General features: G+C 36.2%; 1 protein-coding gene across 4 annotated transcripts in view; it reads left to right on the forward strand.

Annotated features, from left to right (window-relative positions):
- SHOC2 (SHOC2 leucine rich repeat scaffold protein) overlaps positions 1-20976 on the forward strand; it is a 77321-nt gene that overhangs the window by 31465 nt on the left and 24880 nt on the right. For 3 of the 4 annotated variants that reach the window (XM_039354527.1, XM_039354524.1, XM_039354528.1), the window contains exon 2: positions 10613-11556. In XM_039354527.1, the coding sequence (XP_039210461.1) occupies positions 10854-11556 (703 nt within the window). In that variant the 5' untranslated portion in view covers positions 10613-10853. Of the gene's footprint in view, positions 1-9408; positions 9522-10612; positions 11557-20976 lie in introns of all 4 variants that reach the window. The other variant, XM_039354526.1, reaches the window with a different exon arrangement.

Below are 20976 nucleotides of genomic sequence, written 5' to 3' on the forward strand. Positions count from 1 at the left end.
CGACATGGAAGAACTTTTGCCTCTGGTGTACCACGCACCATTTCCATCCCCTCTCCATAACTATTCCAAATATCTTGGACTATTTGTTGGAGGGACTAGATGAAGGGTTAACTCCGAATACTATCCGTAGACAGGTAGCGGCATTATCCACAGTGCTTACATGTGACAATTCTGCTCCTTTGGCCCAGCACCCCATGGAACGCTCCTTTCTCAAGGGGGCGAATAATGCCAAACCACCAGCGATACGTCAATACCCCTCTTGGGACCTGTCACAGGTTCTACAGGCTCTAACTTCACCACCATTTGAACCCATTAAGTCTTGCACTCTACGACTCCTATCAATGAAGGTAGCCTTCCTGATTGCCGTAACGTCAGCCAGACGCGTTCCTGAGCTGGCAGCCCTCTCTGTCAGAGGGGACCTGTGTATCTTCCATAATGACAGGGTGGTCCTTCATTTAGATCCATCATTTGTCCCCAAGGTGAATACCTGGTTTCATAGAGCACAGGAAGTAGTACTTCCCAATTTTTGCCTCCGTCCATCTCATAGACTAGAACAGCAGTGGCATAAGCTGGACATGCGCAGGGCCCTGCGGCATTATATCAAATGGACTTCTGCCTTCCGCAGGTCCGAGGCACTGTTTGTTTCCTTTCAGCCCTCTTCCATGGGCCAGAAAGTCTCTTCCTCGACCATAGGAAGATGGATCAAGGCTTGTATCGCCTGTGCACACGTGTCACATTCCACCCGCAGTGCGGCTACATCAGCGGCTTGGTCGACACCGGCATCTATTGAAGAGATCTGCAAGGCGGCAACTTGGTCCTCCCCTTTCTCATTTGTCAGGCATTACAAGTTGGACAAGTTTGCCTCTTTGGATGCTTCGTTTGGCTGGACGGTATTGCAGCAAGTGGTATCATCCAGTGGGACACAAGCTCAGACTAGTTGCCCCCCCCCGTAGGGACAGAGCAGCTTTGGTATGTCCCACTCGTGGATTCTCCAATCATTATGCTGGAGAAGGGGCGTTGTCTTACCTGAACGCCTTTTCTCAGCATGATGATGGAGAATCCACACTCACCCTGTAAGGTCCGTCTGGTCCTGTGTCGGGGATAGGAGGAGCCAACGTGTCAGACTATTGTCGGTTGCTTCGCCTTGGTCGAAAACTGGGTTAGTCTAGCCCAGCAGGAGGCGTGGCAACTTTCTAGACTTAGTCTCATCTGAGCAGGAAGGTTAAGGCACTTGTGGATTCTCCATCATCATGCTGAGAAAAGGCGTTCAGGTAAGACAACGCCCCTTTCATTACAAGTATAAATAAATTTAACATTTCTTTACCCCTATACAATTAAACAGATATTTCTTCCTCCCATTTCTCATTCCTTATTTATAAGCAAATCTATAAAACATTTGTTTCAAATAAATCAATCTTACAGTCCTTCCTTTATATTTCACTCTTGGTTTATAATTCAATAAAATGTTGTAGTATTTGATGTCTTTTTAGTTCTTTATCCCATCACAGAGATGTCTTGAAGGCTTTAATAAGACTCTCTTGTAAATCCAGTAAGAAAACATTTTCCGGATCATTTGTTTATCAAATACAAATGGTTTTTTCATTTGTATTTCCCTTTTTAATTTTTAAAACCTTGCCAGTTTTGGATAAGGATAATAGTAAGTTATCCTTTTCGAAATCATTTCTTAGCTTGTCATTTGTAGTTCTACATTCTTGTCAAATAAAATTTGTTCTACATCTATCATTCCTTTATTAAAATCTTTTAAACCAGAGGTTATTACTGACAGTGTTGATATTGTAGTTATTAACTTGTGGCTTAATTCCATATGATTGATATACTAGAACTTATTGGAAAACCATCAAGGAGAATTCAAGATTAAATCAAACGAACAACTAATAGCAGAAGGATATAATTGCCAATGATTTTCCCATTTATGGTTATCAGAAAGATTCAAAGAGGACAAAAAAGATATAGGGAGCAAAATAAGATTGTGCACCAATGATAAATATGGAATTGCTAAAATATATAATTTTTTCTCCAAATTTAAAACAGGAGGAACAGGTAAATTGTTTGATAAAGTGGACTAAGAATTTTGGATATAACATGCAGATGGATCAGTGAGAAAATATGTAGTTAAAAGGATGGAAATTTACACTGTTATGATCTTATAGAGAATTTTTTTTAAAAAAAGTTATATGGTTAGTACATGATGCCAGAAATTGTCTAGAACATATACATTTCTTTAAAGACTTCATTGTTATAGATCCAAGGTTGCCAGGTCCTATGCAGAATATTCTCAGATAACAAATAGGGTTCTTCTCTGTCAAATGGCATATATTTGTGTTCAAATAGTATCGTCAGGCTTTTTGGAAATTTTGATAAATCAGAACTATATAACATTTATACATTTTTGCAGCTTATACTGGTAGGGGAACTTTGCGAAGTCAGTAATACTCAGGTTCTGCTCAAATGCCTCTCCTGTATGCTTGCATTTGAACAATTAGTACTTATTTTCTGTATAGGGTTTATTTATTTATAAGTCACATTTATAGGCTAACATTCAAATGACTTTGAGCAGTGAACAGTTTAAAAATATTGGATTGATTATAAAAACAAAAGTGATAACGGAATCTGGTCCATTTTTGAATGTGATCTTTCTTTTAGTGGCTGCCCCCCAAAGTGGTCCCATTCTGTTCAAATTTCTAAGAGAGATAATGATAAGAGAAAGTTTGTGAACCCTTTGTAGTTCTCTCATCAGTATATCTTGGACAGATGGATGACAGAATTCTGACCCCTTTACATAATTAATTTCCAACATGCTGTTGACTTGTAGAGAATAAAAATAGGGGGAACTTACCGTGATTGAAGAAAACTGATTCTGTGCCATTGAGCAGCTGTATTCACTGAGTGCTCATTAATGGACCAAATGTTGTAACTATTCTGTCTTAAGCCTTTACTGTTAGACATTGTTATAAATGCTTTTGATTCCATTTAAAAAAAAATCAGAAGACGCAAAGCTGGATGGAATCAACAGGTATGCATTTGTGCAGAGAAATATATACAAGGAGAAATATGCACAATAAAGGATGAAGGAGTCTTTATTAAGGAAAAGATCTAAGAATCTTAAAAGAAATTGCAGGAAACTAATTTTCAACTAAACTCTGGGAGAGATATCCTTAGGATAAGAGTTGTTTGAACAAGTGAAAGCACAGGAGGCAACATGCAATCAAGACCGGGATAGACACCTGTCAACAACATATTTATTACACCTTTCATTGCTTAACCATTATTAATGATTGAGAAAGGTTAGATTATTTCCTAGATCCCTTCAGAGTTCTTTTGATTGCAGAATGATATTCAAATCAAACCTAGTATTTATATTGAAAGACTAAAGGGTTTGTTTCCCAATGACCCTACCTTTAAAATATGAGAAGAATCTTAGATTCACTGAGGTATAGAAATACAGCTAAATAGGTTTGGAAACAAAAATGGTTCCATATGCATGTTTTTCTTACTTCCAGGTGAATACTTCGTTTATTTCAAAATGATGCACTTGAAATTAAAAATCATTATTAAATATTTATTTCATCTGTTCTTTTAAAAAACCCTTTTTGTTTCTGCTAAAAATCTGTCTTAACCCAACGCATCTCACAGGCTTGTTGTGGGGAAAATAGGAGGAAGGTATATTGAATATGTTTGACGCCTTGAGTTATTTGTAAAAATAATAAAGGGAGAATACAAATAAATAAAAAATTATTTAGTTCTGTAATGTGCAGAATTTAAACTCTTTGTCATTTAGTTCTTAAGATCTGTGGCTCTTCTGAAGTCTGCTTATTTGGTTTCCATATATGCCAGACATCATTTTATAAACACCAGATAGAAAATGGCAAGTAAAATAAAATATTTCAACTGAAGCTGGTTGGCATTTTAAAATCTGCCATTACAATACTCAGTATTCAACTTTTCAAAATATCATTACCATAGCTCCCTGTTTACCAACAATGCCCCCTCTCATGTATCTTCATTTTTTTTAATCCAGGAAAACAAATATAAGATTGCAACTGAATTTGAATCATTTTCACTCTCACCACTTCATGTAGTAATAAATTTCATTAAATAGTAAAAAGCCTGCAAACACATGCTTGCTTCAATTGTACTCAAAATTTATTATATACAATATTTTTGTAAGGAAGAACTATTTATTTATGAACAATTGGCTAGGCATCCCTCTTTTTATTTACAATACCTATTATAAAGTTGTGATTCTTCTTATGGTCTTTGCATCTTTAGATAGCAAAATTATGCAGTCAGAAATTCAAATATAGCACTTTTGTATGTTGCAGTCTTGTGTTTTAAAAAAATGAAATTTATATTCTAGATGACAGTAATTGGCAGTGTGCATGTCTGTTTGTAGCTAACGTTATGCATCTTTTCAATGAATATGTTTTTATTTTAAGTTTTATTTTAACTGTGTTTGTTACTTTATATAATAATTTTAGATTGGCATCATTTCAGAGCACTTCGTATATTGCTTGTATTTTTAAACACAGTTCTCAACTTGATAATAGTACCAGAAATTATTTGAACACTTATACATTAATATTGTCTCTACAACAATAGTGGAAAAATACTTGTGACTTTCTATGACAATGATAAGTTTTCCAGGTCTGTTCTATGATTTGGCCAAGCATTCAACCAGTGATCTGTTCTGTTGTTTTAAACTTAATGTTCCTTACATGTTTTTAAATTCTGCACAGTGTTTAATATAACTGTCTTAATATAACAATGTGTATATGTCATACATGGAGCAATACTAGCAGGCAGAACACAGGCTGGATATCCGTGTTGTAAAGATACACATTTTCAAGTAATACTTAATGATTGATATAGGCTCTTTTTTCCCTTCGCATCTGTCCACTCCTTACTGCTGATGTATATAAACATTTTAACACTTCTATTTATTCACCACAATTAGTTGCTAGACATTTAGAAAGAATACAGATTTTATAATTTGTGGTTTTGTTTTGTTGTTATTCCTTTGATTTTTATAAAAAATATTTGTCCTGTAATTTAGTTAACAATTTTATTTCCCTCCCCAAATAATAAGTTATGTTGGTTAATGATAGCAAAAATTGAATAGCGTGTGTAAAATGAATCCTTTATTACAGATTATGAGCCAAAAATCTAGTAATTTATTTTTCTATATGACTTTTATCCTTTTTAAAAGAGTATTCTTTGCATAGACATGTACAGACACAACTGGTAATGATGTATCAGTCTAGGTACGATGCTGTATGTATGCTAATAGAAGGATACTGTCTTTTTTTCAGATTTGAACTGAAAGGTATTCATTGTTTCTTGAAATAAAAATCAATCCGTTTTCAGATTCTTTAGCAGTTATGGATAGAATTTGTGGAGTGATGAAAGTTATGAAATTTTACATTGCTGAAGGGGCAGATCTGACATGCCTTAAAAGCATTTTTTCACCGAAGCAGACAAATAGTAGCCAGTCAGCTAGAAAGGCAGTTAGTGTGATTGATTACAGCACACAGTACTATGCATGTCCATGCATCTAAGATATAAATCTGAATTTGCTGAGCTTCACAGTAAGGTGCTGACTTGTGTGATTTTTGTGGAAGTCTGAAGACAGAAACATTCCATTTCACTTTTGGCATCCATGATAATGGATTACTATTGATTTGTTGCACTAACTAAATAGCTACTGCTCAAGAAATGGTATTTCACCAACTTTCTTCTAATGAGTCATGACTTACTGAAACATACTTCATGGTGTTTTATCAACTCCTAAAACATCTCATAGTAACTTTATACAACTATCATTAGTCTTCAAACTTCCTTTTCTAGGAAGGGTTCGGAAAGCGGTGAGATGCCAATCATAGAACATCCTGAAAGAAATGGAATATTTGGATCTTTTATCAGAGTTCAGGCATGGGATAGAAAGAGCTTTGGTTTCACAGTAGATAACCTATGTAGACTTGGATGAGAGAAGTGCACCTGTCCTGTTTCTTTTAGATACTAAAATGTGACCTTTAGAAGCATTGATCATGGTAACCTTTTAGACCAACTTGTTGGGGAGTTGGAGATTGAAAACACAGGGATTCTGCTCCTTCCTCAATAGAAAGTTCCCATCAATGGGAGTAGGAGAGAGGAGAGGCTGACTTTGAAGGCTGCTTCCTTGTTGGATGCAAGAGGAGGCAGTCCTCATTTCCCCCTATTTAATATATACACGAAGCCATTGGAATGGTTACCTGGCAGTTCAGGGTTTGGTTCCATCAGTTTGCTACTTGATAAATTATTAATCTGGGCCAAAGTGATGGTGTTGTTGGCCTTGGTTTCATACCTGTATGTTGAGATTGTGGATTAGAGAGAACAGGCTAAAATTCAGTCCTAGCAATAAAGATTTATTGTTTGTCCATTTTAGGGTTTCTTGGTGGGTCCAATGGTATCTTTGAATAGGTAAGCATTATCCCTGAAATAGGAAGTCCATGATTCCAGAGTTTTCTTGAAACAGTTGGCAGAAGCTGTGGGCAGAGGGCCTTTTTCCTTTGCCTTAACTAGAGTGCCAATTACAACTCCACCTGGGATGAGACAACTTTGTTACAATGACTCATGCCTTTATTATCAGCCACCTGGATTATTGCAACACAATCCACATGGGGATGCCTTTAAAGATCACTTGGAAGCCTGACTTGCAAGTGTTTCGTGTAACATTTTGCAAACTATTGTTAGAAAAGAAAGCAAGAGTTCATTGTGATATTCATTTTTATTTTGTGGGCTTAATGTAGATATCTGGGTGATAATTAAGTAAAGAATATTGTGCTGGATACATCTTTGCTCTGATCTAGCTTGGCTTATATATATATATATATATCCTTAGAATAAAGAGAAAAAATGAAATCAATTTTGTTGTATCCAGAAATCTAGAAATGCATGTTAAGGAAGAAATCTCTTTGTGTGAGTCAGTTTTTCATTTTGCTAATCATATTCTTGAATGTGTGTCTGCTTTAAAAAACTCAAATTGGTGCATCTTGGCTTCCAGTCAACTTTTTCATGTACTCCCTTCCATCAACAAATATGTCACTAGTGCTAGCATTTTTGTAATGTGGGTGTTATCAGATGGTAGATAAGACCATCACTCATAGCAATTTATGGCTTTCAAGATTTAACAGATTATGCAAAATTGTAATACAGCACAGATTACCATGACAACTGTGATAAAAGAACTCAAAATGGTACATGCTGACAAACCACATGGGATGGTGTACAAACTGTTTCCAATTGCTAGAAACGAGGTAATGTAGAATAAAAGGATTGTACTCTGAATACTTCACAGAGTACTTCCTAAGTCTAAAGTGGAAATATTTTTTTTAGGACCCAGACTAAACAGTTCTGTCTAGGACACATTCACTAAAACCCAAAGACATAACTGCTTGTATTAAGCTTAAGTTTGGAATTGCAAATTCAAAAACAGAATTTGGACTGTAGTATCTTGTGTGGCATAATTTAATTTAGTGACCTGACCAGCTTATTGAAGATGAAAAATAACTTGTTGTATTCTAAGAAAAAAGATACCAGGAAAAATCTTGCATTTTTTAGTTAAAAACACTGGATGTGCTATGGGTATGTTACATTTTATTGCCTAAATATGTCTGTTAGTAATATGGTTTTGTTTTCTAGAAATACTGGTTTGTATCTCTTTATTTGTGTCTTTGTATTTTAAAAATAAAGTCAAATCTGCAAGTTGAATTGCACTTCTGATGGGCGTTTCTTATACTGTAGGAGAAGGATGATGTGCTTACAGTGGCATGCATCCCAACAAAGCATTGAGATGAATACAAGACTATGATAATCTGAAGCAACTCTTTGGTAGCTCCAAAGGAACCTCTTTCAGAGACGGATACTCACATAGATAATCTGTTTTTCTATCTTCTGTTTTCCATTGCTTGGGTGTAGATCTACTAAATATTATATCCAGTTCTATTTATCATATATATAAGAACCATATCCTTACTTGTGATTTGAAATAATAGAAAATAATTGTTGTTCTCCTGCCACGTCTCTTTCAGATACATTATTGGCTGAAGTTGTATTTGAGTTAAAATATTTTCAACAAGAAATGCTTTGCTTAGTAGAGTACACTTTTAATTTTTGTGCAGTATCTAGATTTCATAAAACAAACCATGAAAATTTATAGCCCAATAAAAATATATTTACAATATAATACAATACATACATTGTAGTCTTCATCTGACAGTAACTCATTCATTTGGGTTGGTTGATCCGTTTCTCACTTCACTTTCATATTTACTAAAAGAGGTCTGAGTACGTGTATCTCAAGTACTTAAGATTTCTTTAAAAATAATTTTGGACTGTATAGTTTTTGGAGAAGCTTTCTTGCAAATAATTCATTTGTAATTCCATAATCTTTAAGAAAAGGCTAATGGAATATATTCTGTTCTTTCCATTTTTAACTTCTGTATGCTATTCCCATTTCCATTTCTTTTCTTTCTTTTTTCTTTTTTAAAAAGGAAAGTATTATTTCTGATCTAATAACAGAATGATCATTATGCAATGGAAGACTCCGCATCCAGTTTCTGTTTGATTGATGATTATGTGCCATACAGATAGATTTTCTCCCATGATGATCTTCCCTAACCTCGTCTTTCAGCTCTTTCAAGTGTGCACTCATTGCTAATAGAATGGAATGTAGCTGATCATCCTCTTTTTCACTTTTGTTACATCTTTCTCAGCATTAGAACCTTTCCAGAGAGCTAGATCTTTGCATATGTGTCCTAATTAATTTGACCTTGGGTCTAGCAAATTAGATAATCTCAATAATTATTATACACTTTGTAGATACATTTCCAAAAGAAGTTGTTACTGAAGAGAAAGAAAAAAAACTCTGCAGGATCAATTAAAAAGTCTACTTCAGATTCTGTTTTCAGCAGTGTCTATCTGCATGTTCTGAAAGTAGCCTCACAAGATTCACAGGGCCAGGTTAGGCTTATCAGTGCAGATTTATTTTATGGAATATTCTCCACCTGCAAGTGTGAAATGTCCACATTCTGCAGGCATTTTGAAAATTAGATGAATATAATTCCAGAAGGCATTCAGCAGCTGATTTCTGTTGTCTTTCATTAGTTATATATGATTTTTAGTACTTTGTTCTTTTAATTTATTGCAGTTTGTCCAGGCCTATGGAACAGAAATAAATAAATGATAAATATTTATATATATATATTATTATTAGCATCTTTTTGGAAGAAGTGGCAAATGTTTTTTTGCTAAGAGTTAACAATAAATTGATGGCATATAATCCAAGTTTTTAATGATATTTATGATTCCTTTTAAGCTGAAATTCACAATAAAATTTTCTGTGTCTTATAGTAACTTTGAATACTAGAAGTTGTGAGTGAACATTATAAAATATCTCTGCTTGGTTTTGGAAGAGTCCCTCTGTTTCAATATATCTGGAGATGGACATAACTCATACTATACAGGTAGTCCTTGATTTATGACTACAATTGAGCCCAAAATTTATAGTGCTAAGTGAGACATTCATTAAGTGAGTTTTGCTCCATTTTATGACTTTTCTTGCCACAGTTGTTAAGTGAATCAATGCAACTGTTAAGTTAGTAACCTGGTTGTTAAGTGAATCTGGTTTCCCATTGATTTTGCTTGTCAGAAGGTTGTAAAAGTTGATCACATGACTCTGGGACATTGCAAACATCATAATAAATATGAACCAATTGCCAAGTGTCTGAATTTTGATCACATAACCACGGGAATGCTGCAGCAGTCATAAGTGTGAAAAACAGTCCTAAGTCATTTTTTCAGTGCTGTTGTAACTTTGAATGGTCACTAAATGAACTGTTGTAAGTCGAAGACTACCTGTACTCATGTAGGTGCTCCAGCCTTCTAGAGCAGAGTCTTTCAACCTTGGTACCTTTAAAATACATATTCCTCATTGCTTGCTGGGAAATTCTTGGAATTTAAGTCCTCAGATCTTAAAATTGCAAAGGTTGAGAAACACTACTCTAGAGTAGGGGTCCCCAACCCCAGTCCATGACCAGTACCGGGCCGCGAACATGCCAGCAACCAGCCCACACAAATGGATAAAACCTAAGTGGAATTAGGGAATGCTAAGTTGTCAAGAGCATATTTAAAATAACATCTTTTTTTTAGTTTTATACATTTTTCATGCTTTTTTTAATTGCAAGAGTTATTGTGTGCCCCCAAATCTGCATTACTCTTCCAGATTTTCAGCTTTTAAAGTGACTGTTGTACAGCTGCATTCCAGAATATTAGAGCATTCTGTCAAGTAAGACCAGTTTAGAGCAAGGCAGGGGAGCGTCATTGAAATATCTTGTTAGCTGATAACTCATGTTAAGATCTTTTAGTTTTTAGGCAATTAAAATAGCAATTCTAACTTATATTAATACAGTTTTGGGAAATATAATGAATCTTTCATTCCTTATAAACAGTTAAAGAAAAAATTGTTATGAACTGTGATTTTATATCCTTTTTTTTTTGCAGAGCAACGCCCTATCTAAGCATTAATGTCTGCTTTTTTTCTCTTATTATATTACAGAACTTCTAATGAAGATTTTTTTTTGTTGTCTAAGCACCAGTAACTAAGTTTTCTGATATTGAAGCTATCTGGATCCAACATGTAGCAGATAACTACTATGCCGCCATACTTCTAGACCACATTTTGTTTTTTAAACCTCCTTGTATATCAACAGTGAACGAATTATCTTTATTCCTCTTTTGGATTTTGTTAACTAAAATTCAAGTTGGATTTCAAGTGGTATTAATTAAACTGAGGAACAATGAGTAGTAGTCTTGGAAAAGAAAAAGATTGTAAAGAGAAGGATCCCAAAGTGTCTTCAGCAAAAGAAAGGGAGAAAGAGGCCAAGGCCTCTGGTGGATTTGGGAAAGAAAGTAAAGACAGAGAATCTAAGACCAAAGGGAAGGAAACCAAAGATGGGAAGAAGGACTCCAGTAGTGCACAGCCAGGCGTGGCTTTTTCAGTAGACAACACAATAAAACGGCCCAATCCAGCTCCAGGGGCCCGTAAAAAGTCCAGTAATGCTGAGGTGATCAAAGAGTTAAACAAATGCCGGGAAGAAAATTCAGTACGTTTGGACTTGGCTAAGAGGTCTATACATCTGCTCCCATCATCTATCAAAGAGTTAACCCAGTTGACGGAACTTTATTTATATGGAAATAAGTTACAGTCACTACCTGCTGAGGTAGGCTGTCTTGTGAATCTGGAAACTTTGGCCTTAAGTGAGAACTCACTCACCAGCCTTCCGGACTCTCTTGGTAACTTGAAACAGCTTCGCATGGTTGATCTACGGCATAACAAATTGAGAGAGATTCCTCCTGTGGTGTATAGGCTAACTTCCCTTACTACACTTTATCTGCGCTTTAATCGTATCACTTCAGTGGAAAAGGATATCAAGAACTTGTCCAATCTCACCATGCTAAGCATACGGGAGAACAAAATCAAACAACTCCCTGCAGAAATTGGTAAGAACTTCTTAAAATCCTGTATGAAGTGCTTATCTCCATCTACAGTGGTATTATTGTATGTCTGCTATCAATAAGCAAAATTTCTAATAATTAAAACATATTGACATTAATTAAGCCTTGGTGGCACAGTGGTTGAAATGAGGCTTGAGGTTGACTCAACCTTCCATCCTTCTGAGGTTGGTAAAATGAGGACCTAGATTGTTGGGGGCAATATACTGTCAATATAAACCGCTCAGAGAGTGTTGTAAACCACTGTGGAGCGATATATAAGTCTAAGTGCTATTGCTGTTAATACAGAAAAGTATTAAGCGGCTTTTACCATATATTCAAAATTTCATTTTTAATGAATGGTAATTTTTAACCACTGTCTCATAGATTTTTTTCACTTGAAATAATACATAAAAAGATAAAGGCTTTCCCCTGCCCAGTCATATCTGACTCTAGGGGGCAGTGCTCATCTCTGTTTCTTGGCCAAGGGAACCAGCATTGTCCGTAGACATTTCTGTGGTCATGTGGCCATCATTATTAAACACTGATGTGCACGGAACGCTATTACCTTCCCACCAAAGTGGTACCTATTTATCTACTTGCTTTTACATGCTTTCAAACTGCTAGCTGAACAGATGCTGGGGAATTAACAGGAACTCACCTTGTTGTGCAGTGCTCAAGTCTTGAACCTGGGCTCTCAGATTTCCAGTTGACAAGCTCAGTGTTTTTAACCGCTGAGCCATTGTATTCCCCCATGATACATATTCATTTTTTAAAATTTGATATTGAAGCTGATGTTTACTTCAGAATTGAATGACATGAATTAAAACTCCGGGATACTTTTGGGATTTGTCTCATTGCCATCTATGAAGTTCCTTTTGAAAATAATTATTTCATTAGTTCTGAAGTCAGCAATGCTATGCCCATAAACATAAGTCTGTTCTTCAGCCCCCAGGTGACCTATCTTACTCTGTTTACAATTAAAAAAATACTTGCAATGGATTTGTTTCAAAGTGCAACTATGATTTCTAGTCATACCATCTTAACTTTGCACAATGTGTTTGGGCGTAGAGTGAAAATCGTGAAATGTTTAGAAGCACCAGGGGAAAAAAAATATGCCGAGGCAGGGTACAGTTGGGGAAAAGACTGCAATGTACTAAGGAAATCTATCTAGGAAGGAGGAGAAGAGAAATATTTCATAGAGGTAGAATATTTGGCTCAGAATGAAAGAAACCATTCTTAGAAACTGTAACATATCTTAACTGTACGAGCCAACTGTATGTGAGATGAGTTACAAATCTTGAGATTTGTCATTTTGCTGCTGCTATCGGGAAAATAAGATTTCTTATCTAACTTACTGTACTTCTTAACATATTTGATAGCATAGATAGCATAATTTTCTCTTCTCTGTATAGTTTAAAATGAACAATAGATTACAATAAAAATTGTAAAAATGGAGAAAATTTCCCTCTTTTAAGATCTAATGTTTTCCATATTTGTGTATGAAATTTTCTATTACATTGAAGCAGCAAAAATGAAAAGTGGGATAGAAAAATGATAAATGATAGTGTAGCGGGGCTGTCTTAGAGTGTTTGCAGGAGTTTGGCTGGGAAGGGAGAGATTGGGACAGCTGCTGCTGGTTTTGGGTGTGGCAGGGGTGGATGAAGGGAAAGGATAGAAAAAGGGAAGGAAGGAAAGGGAAGGGGTGGCTGTTGGAGTTCGTCAGGTGAAGGTAAAGAGGGATTGGAGGTTTTAAGCTAACCCCTTCGTGTGGAGGAGGGGGAGAGAGAAAGAGAGAGAGGGAGTGGAATTTTATTGCTCTCCTTTGTAAAGAGGATATCTCAAACGGAGGTGAGAGAGAGTGTGTGGAAAGGAAGTGGCTGGGGCTGTTAGCCAGGGACTTTTAACAATAAAGATAAGGGGGGAGGGTTTTGATGCCGAGACCTGGCTGAGAAGAATCAACAGAAAAAGAGGAGAGACTGGTCGTAGCTTCTGTTGCTGTGAAGCCTGGAGGCTACTTGGATTGTGACTACTGCTGCTTGTACAAGTTTTAGACTTTGTGGGGGGGGGGGGGCAAGCCATTACTATAGCATGCTGACTGCTTTTGTTTCTACTACTGCCTGGAGCCGGGGTTTTCCTCCACCCCACTTGATCTTGAACGGTCATTGAGGAATCATTAACTATTGCTGCTACAACAGCCTTGGCCAGTTGGATACCATCACAGCATTGACTGTTGGAGCTTGGGGGGGGGGTGGTCATCTTTGTTCCTGGAAGCCCCTTCTTGATGACAAGAGCCTGCTACTTCCTAACTCTGCCTAAGCTCCGGTTAGAAGAGATACCTTACCAACCCCTAGAGAATACAGTGGCAGAGCTTGACGAAGGGGGGCAGGGCTGGGAGGGCTTGGGCTTTGGCGGCCTCTGATCAGGTAACACTATAATAGTAACAGACTAAGCACAAAAAAATAAAAAAGAACTATAGGTGTATGTCTGGCCAAATTCAAGGCATTTATATAACTTGAAATATTGCTTCAGGTTTAGTTTGGGTATTTTTATATATATATATGGCTAGTGCAGACACCTTGTAATAATTTTTTGCTAGAAGCATTTTTTCTGAAATTGATTATTATAAAACTACTTAGTTGTATTATTTAATATTATCCAGTATATGTCTAGATGTCCTCAAAGGATTCTGAACTTGCATAATTTCTCAGTTCAAAAGTTAAAGTTGTACAGCAAAACAATCTAATTTTATATGCCTAAATTGTTAAATATAGGTTAACTTGTAGAAAGGATAGCATAAGTTGAATTCCTAATTAGCCTATATATTTCCCAAAGGACAGGGAAATTGTTTTGTTTTCCAGTATGCCAAGGAAATTATATTTCAGTTCAGACTCATGGGTTCCAACGATGTATGTGCTACCTCCTGAACACAGACATGACAGCATAGGAATAATAAAGTGTTACTGGCCTTGCTCTTTTTATTACAAGTAACAGCAAATTAATATAATAACTGATACTTCATACATTTGAGGCAAAGAATACTGTGTTAAAAGCTTGGAGACTGTAAAAGTATTTCTGCTAGTCCAGTGGCATGGGTGGCGAACCTATGGCATGGGTGCCAGAGGTGGCACTCAGAGCCCTCTCTGTGGGCATGCACGCTGTCACCCCAGTCCTAGACCTTCAGTTGGGTTTTTTAAAACCTTTTTGCTTTAGGCCTCTGCAGCTGTGTGCAAAAAAAAAAAAAAAAAAAGGTTCAATCAGTCAATTTCAACTTCTCGCGGGAAAAAAAAGATCTTGCAAAGTTGGAATTGATTGAACTTTTTAGTCCCTGCCGTTACCACAGCAGCCATGCCCACCCAATGGGCCACACCCACCCAATGGGCCACACTTACCCGGCACTCAACAATGCATAAGTGGGTTTTGGGTTGCAGTTTGGGCACTCGGTCTCTAAAAGGTTCACCATCACTATGCTAGTCTGTAAGCCTAGTATGTAAAATGCAAAAAAATGTTTCTGTTTTTTCCAGTCATTGTGAAACTAATGTACTTGGCGTAATTCCTAATGGTTTTCTTTCTATTTCAAGTTTCTGTTCACTTCTTTTGCTTCTATAGCCTTGTGAAACAGTCTTTATTTTCACTATATGATTTAGTGCAGGTTTTATCATGATATAAGGGACATTAAAGGTCAATCTACTTAAAAATTAAAAAAAAAATAAGAAAAACAGACCAAGTTAACAGTCAAGCCAAGACTGTTAGCTATTTTGTATATTGTTTATGATGTTTTGAATTACTTTCCATCAAATAAATTGTTGCAAGAAGAAAATCTGTCTGAAAAGTGTATTTGTGAAGGGTGGATATGAGAAAATGGGCACCACGAGAAAAGAAAAAGGAGAAAGTAAATTGAGGGAAAATAAGAGCTAGCTGCTAGTGACATGAAAGAGATTTCAGATTCCAGAGTTCACTTTCCATGATCTTTCTCCAGCAGGATGGCTGTAGAGTCCAAATGGATGGGTTCTATGACGGCCTTCCTGCCTGGCAGACTGGGTAAAAACTTCGGCCACACCCCTTCCTTTGGGCGTGACCCCAGTTTTAACTCAGTCTCGAAGCCTGGTAGACGTGCGAGAAGCAGCTCTCAGAACAATAGGAATTTAGCCCAAAAGAAAAGGGAAAGAAGCCTCTTCCTTCCATTTGAATGAAAAGCTCTCTGGCAGCTGATAGAACTTAAAAGGCACAGCCAGGATCGGCGGAGTTGTGAGTGGGGCGTCAGGGCGGCTAGCAGGGGAGGCTTGGAATGGGGCCGGATCGCTCGTTGATATCCGGCCCGCCGACCAGCTGTTTGGCGCGGGGATCCCACCGGGTTGTTCGTCGCCCTCCGATCCGACAAACAGCTGAGTGGCCGGCTCGGCTCGGCCGACAGAACTGAGGCGCCGCTCAGCGCGAAACAGCTGAGCCGCGCGGGAAGCGGCAAACTGCGGCGCTGCTCGGCATCGATCAGCTGAGCGGCGCGAAAAGCAGCCCTGACTAGGACAGGAGAGGCGCAGCTCCTTTAAACCAAAGGAGTCTCCCTTACTACTGAATTCAAAGATCCGCCATCGTTTAAACTGCATGGCTTCCCGGGCTATCTTTGGGAGGCGTGGCTTCCTCCCATTCGCCATTTTGAACAAGCGGATTCCCGCTGCATTTTCCCTTGGGGGTGGGGCTACCACCCGGACTCCTTTTCCCTGCAAGCAAAGAAGGGATCCCTTTAGGTAAGGATCTGAGGTTCCTCAAGAAAATAAGGCAAGAGGAAGGAAGAGGGAAAAGGAAGAGATCCGTTTTGATCGTGGTCTGCTGCTACAGCCACAGACTGGGTTCACCATCACTATGCTAGTCTGTAAGCCTAGTATGTAAAATGCAAAAAAATGTTTCTGTTTTTTCCAGTCGTTGTGAAACTAATGTACTTGGCGTAATTCCTAATGGTTTTCTTTCTATTTCAAGTTTCTGTTCACTTCTTTTGCTTCTATAGCCTTGTGAAACAGTCTTTATTTTCACTATATGATTTAGTGCAGGTTTTATCATGATATAAGGGACATTAAAGGTCAATCTACTTAAAAATTAAAAAAAAAATAAGAAAAACAGACCAAGTTAACAGTCAAGCCAAGACTGTTAGCTATTTTGTATATTGTTTATGATGTTTTGAATTACTTTCCATCAAATAAATTGTTGCAAGAAGAAAATCTGTCTGAAAAGTGTATTTGTGAAGGGTGGATATGAGAAAATGGGCACCACGAGAAAAGAAAAAGGAGAAAGTAAATTGAGGGAAAATAAGAGCTAGCTGCTAGTGACATGAAAGAGATTTCAGATTCCAGAGTTCACTTTCCATGATCTTTCTATCTCAGCTTTCACTCAGCTTTGATTCATGGGCGGATCATTCATTAGACTTAGTGTTCACTTTGGAACAGATGGTGCATGATCTGAAAATGAGGAACCAGTATAATTAGTCCTTTGCCATAGGTGTCAAATTGCACATTATTTTCATTCCTGACTTGGCTTATCCTGGGCATCTGATGGATTCCAGCTTAATTGCTGAATTGTCCTGCTAGGTACAATTCTTATTGGTTTTCTGCAGAACAATTTTTCTAAAAAAGGCTAAATTATCAGGTATTGGCAAGTGATTATTAATTTTCTTGCTTGATAGCTGACACCAGGCTTCTGTCTGTTTATTTTATTGATGCTCAGTATAGCTGACTATAAGTTAGTCTGCATAATTTCTAATTATGTAACTTGCTTGAACTCTTTTGGCTGGACATCTTTTTTAAGAATACATTTTTGGACTTCCGGTGGATTTTGCGTGCGTGATGGCGGCTACTTTGTAGCCGTCCTCCTGGGTAAGTGTAAGAACCGCTATGAACAGCAGATATCAGCTGTTCAGCGGTTCAAAATCCCCCTCCCGGGCAAAGGGGGGGGGTAGAGAGTGTCTGAATAGTGGTAGAGCCTCTTTCGCACCCCCCAAGTTTTTTTTTTTGGGGGGGTGAAAGGAGTGCTCCCACGGAGTTCAGACTTGTCTCCGCTTCCCAGCTGTTTTTGTCCTCAGGGACAAAACGAGCCGCCGCAAACACCTCCGTGCTTAAAGAGAACTGGTGAGTTTTTTTTTTTTTAAATGGACAGAGCTGAGTAGAGGATTTAGTTTTTGCTTTCTTTGACTTATTTGGATTTTAAGTTTTAAGATTTGTTTCTATTTTTATTCTCTCTTTTTATTTTTTTTCTTTGTTGAAAGGGAAAGTAAAATGGCGATCGGCAAACTCCTCGGTGTTTTTTTTTCTGGAAGTTAGAATGCTGACCGGCAGGCTTTTTGGTGTTTTTCTTTCTTTCCTTTCCCTTTCTCTTTTTATTTCCTTATGATTGGAATGGTTGTTTTTGGTATCTCTAAGTATTTTTTTTGGAACGGACTTTTTTTATTTAATTATTTTTTTTTTCCCCTTCTCCCTTTTTTTTCCTTTGAACTCCCTTTTTTTTTTTATTGTAATGACCCTTTTTTGAAGGACTTTTTTTCTGTTTAATTTTTTGTAATTTTTAAGAAGGAGTAAAACTTTTTTTTAATTCTTTTTCTCTTCCTTTTTTTCCCTTTTTTCTTTTTATTATAATGACCTTCTTTGGAGGGAGTTATATTTTTGAAGGAATTTTTATAATTGCTTAAGAAGGACTAAAGGTTTTTCTTTAAGATGGCTCCAAAGCGTCCAGGGATTTCTACAGTTTCTAAATCAACAGTTTCACCCTCTTCTGGGGGTCAGCTAATAACTATGAAGGACTTGCAAGACATGATGGGAGATGTTATAATTCAAATTAGGGCAGAAATGAAAAAGATTTTAGAGGAAAACAATAAGATCTTGAGACAAGATTTTGTTTTGGCTTTAGAAGGTGTTGCTTCTGTTCTTGAAAAGGTGAACTCCCATGTGGAAGAGGTAGCTGAAAAAGTGGACATAATGGAGGGGAAAATTGAAAGTATGGAAAAAGAAATGGAAAATGAGATTCTTATGCTTCAATATGGACAAATGGAATATGCCTTAAGAATTAGAGGCCTGGGAGAGTCTTTGCAAGGAGATCTGAAGGAGATGGTTGCAAAGGACTTTGCATTGATTTTGAATAAAGAAAAAGAGGGAATACTTAATGAAATTGAAAAATTATTTAGGGTTAACTCTGTGGTGGCAGCACAGAAGAATCTGCCAAGAGATGTGGTAATTTACTTTGGTAAAAGATCTTTACGCAATGAAATTGTGCAAGCCTATTATAAGAAGAGATTTCAAATTGCTTCACAAGATGTTATAATTTTTAAAGAGATCCCATCTAAAATTTTAAGAAGAAGAAAGGAGTTTGCTTTTTTAGCAAATGAACTTAAAAAGAGAAAAATTTCATTCAGATGGGATGTTCCGATTGGAATGGTGGTGAATTACCTGGGGACATGTTATAGACTTAATACTGTTTCTCAAGCAAAAGATTTTTATACTTCGGTCCTGGGGGTATGTGCATCGCCATCAATTAAGTTTAAAGCTTTGGAAGAAAAGAATGTAGAATCACAGTTTGAAGAGCCTATATTTATGAAAACTGGAGAATCTTTGTGTGAGAGGCCTCAACAAGTCCAGGTTGAGGAGCAGAAGACAACTTGTGCAGTATATAATCCCAAAGAAAAGCAGCAACAGAAGAAGGTTAAGGAAGTTTCATATTTAGTGGTTTCTGAATCTCTGGGAGATGTTAGACCTACAAAGTCTTTGGAGCAATCTTTAAGGGTGGAATTGTTGCCTGAAATGGAAACTGGGAAATCTCAGTCTGAGGGGCATCAACAATAGAGGATAACTTGTACAACTTACAATTGTAAATATCAATACAAGGAGGAATTTAAGGAACCCTGATTGGCTTCGGAGTCGATGGGAGATTCAGGAATTTTGGAGCAGTCTCCTAAGGCAGAACTTGCAGCATTTCTTTGAGTTTGATACAAGAATGGAGAAGGGAAATGGAAGAATGGAATAATGGAGAATGGAAAAAACTGGAATGTGAATAATTAATAATACTAATATAATTGAGATTGATAAGGATGTAGTTTATTACGGATGGAATTAGTTTGGTGAAGATTGAAATGTTTAATGTGTTTTTAACTTTTGTTTTAAGTTTTGAACCTTTAATATAAAAATTTTAAAAAAAAAAAAAAGGGATTAAATTAAAAGAATTTCTATTTTTGGAACTGAATTTTGTTCAATAGCGTTCCTTTTTTGTTTTTTTTTTTTTTTCTTTTTTTGGATAGGAGAGAAGATTATGAAGATTGAAGGAAATATGTACTTACTTTAAGTTCTTTAAGAGTATTTAGCTTTAATGGTATAACAAAGATTTGTATGTTTATTTTTTCGTTTTAGGATAAAGAAAGAGGGAGAAATTAGATTTTATATTATAGCTATAGATATTCAAAGAAAGTAATGTTTAAATTTGTGTTTTTGGAGGGAGCTTATATAGAATGATGATTGTATTTAAATTTGTTTAGGTTTTAAAAGTGTTTTAAGTTTTTTTTTTTTTTTAATTTACATAATAAGGGGGGGGGGGTGAGGTAGGGGGGGGTATGGGAAGGGGATTTGTTTTTGTAAAATGTAAAAATTTTCAATAAAAAAAAAAAAAAAAAAAAAAAAAGAATACATTTTTGGAACTGAATTTTTCAAGCGTTCCTGCAGAAGAAAAGAATACTGGAAGATGCTTCTTTTTCAAATACTATTGTTTAGTTGTTCTTTTTAAAATCCTAAATGATAAAAATTACATAATAAAATAAAATACAATAATAATACTTAACATAAAATAAGGCAGTACCTATCGGTTTTGTTAGGCTGTTAATGTGAATTACTTTAATTTTTAAAATTATATATTTAGAAGTGGAATATAAGTTGCACAAATGGCAGCATTTATGTAACCCAGTATTTCCCTTTACCACAAATTATTTTATAGAAATGATAATACAGTATTTTTGTTTACAGCTTACTCATTATTACAAGAATTTATGAAATTATGGAGATGTATCTTGGAACTCCAGGACACAAATACATCTCTTTTCCTACAAAATTTTTCTGTAGTACAGAGTTTTAAAACTTAGTTGAAGTATTTAGGTTCAAACAACGACATGTTGCATTGGATTTTTAAAAATAAATTCTAGTAATTCCTAATTATGTTATTTTATTTATTTAATTCTAATAAAAATGAGCAAGAAAAAATACAATAGAGTGGGATGTAAAAAGCAAGTAATAACATTCAAGAATGTTAAAAAGTGGTATTACTTGATATGTGTGTCTTTATATTTGTGTTTTCTTAATCTTAGCCATAATCCTTTGTAATCCGTCAGATGAAATGACAATATTAAATGCTTATATTTATTTATTTAAATATTGAAAAAAACTTCCATCCTGTTTTATGATAAAATGT

Source organism: Crotalus tigris, unplaced genomic scaffold (assembly GCF_016545835.1).
Source record: "Crotalus tigris isolate CLP2741 ecotype Arizona unplaced genomic scaffold, ASM1654583v1 scf7180000018556.678853, whole genome shotgun sequence".
Lineage (NCBI taxonomy): Eukaryota > Metazoa > Chordata > Lepidosauria > Squamata > Viperidae > Crotalus > Crotalus tigris.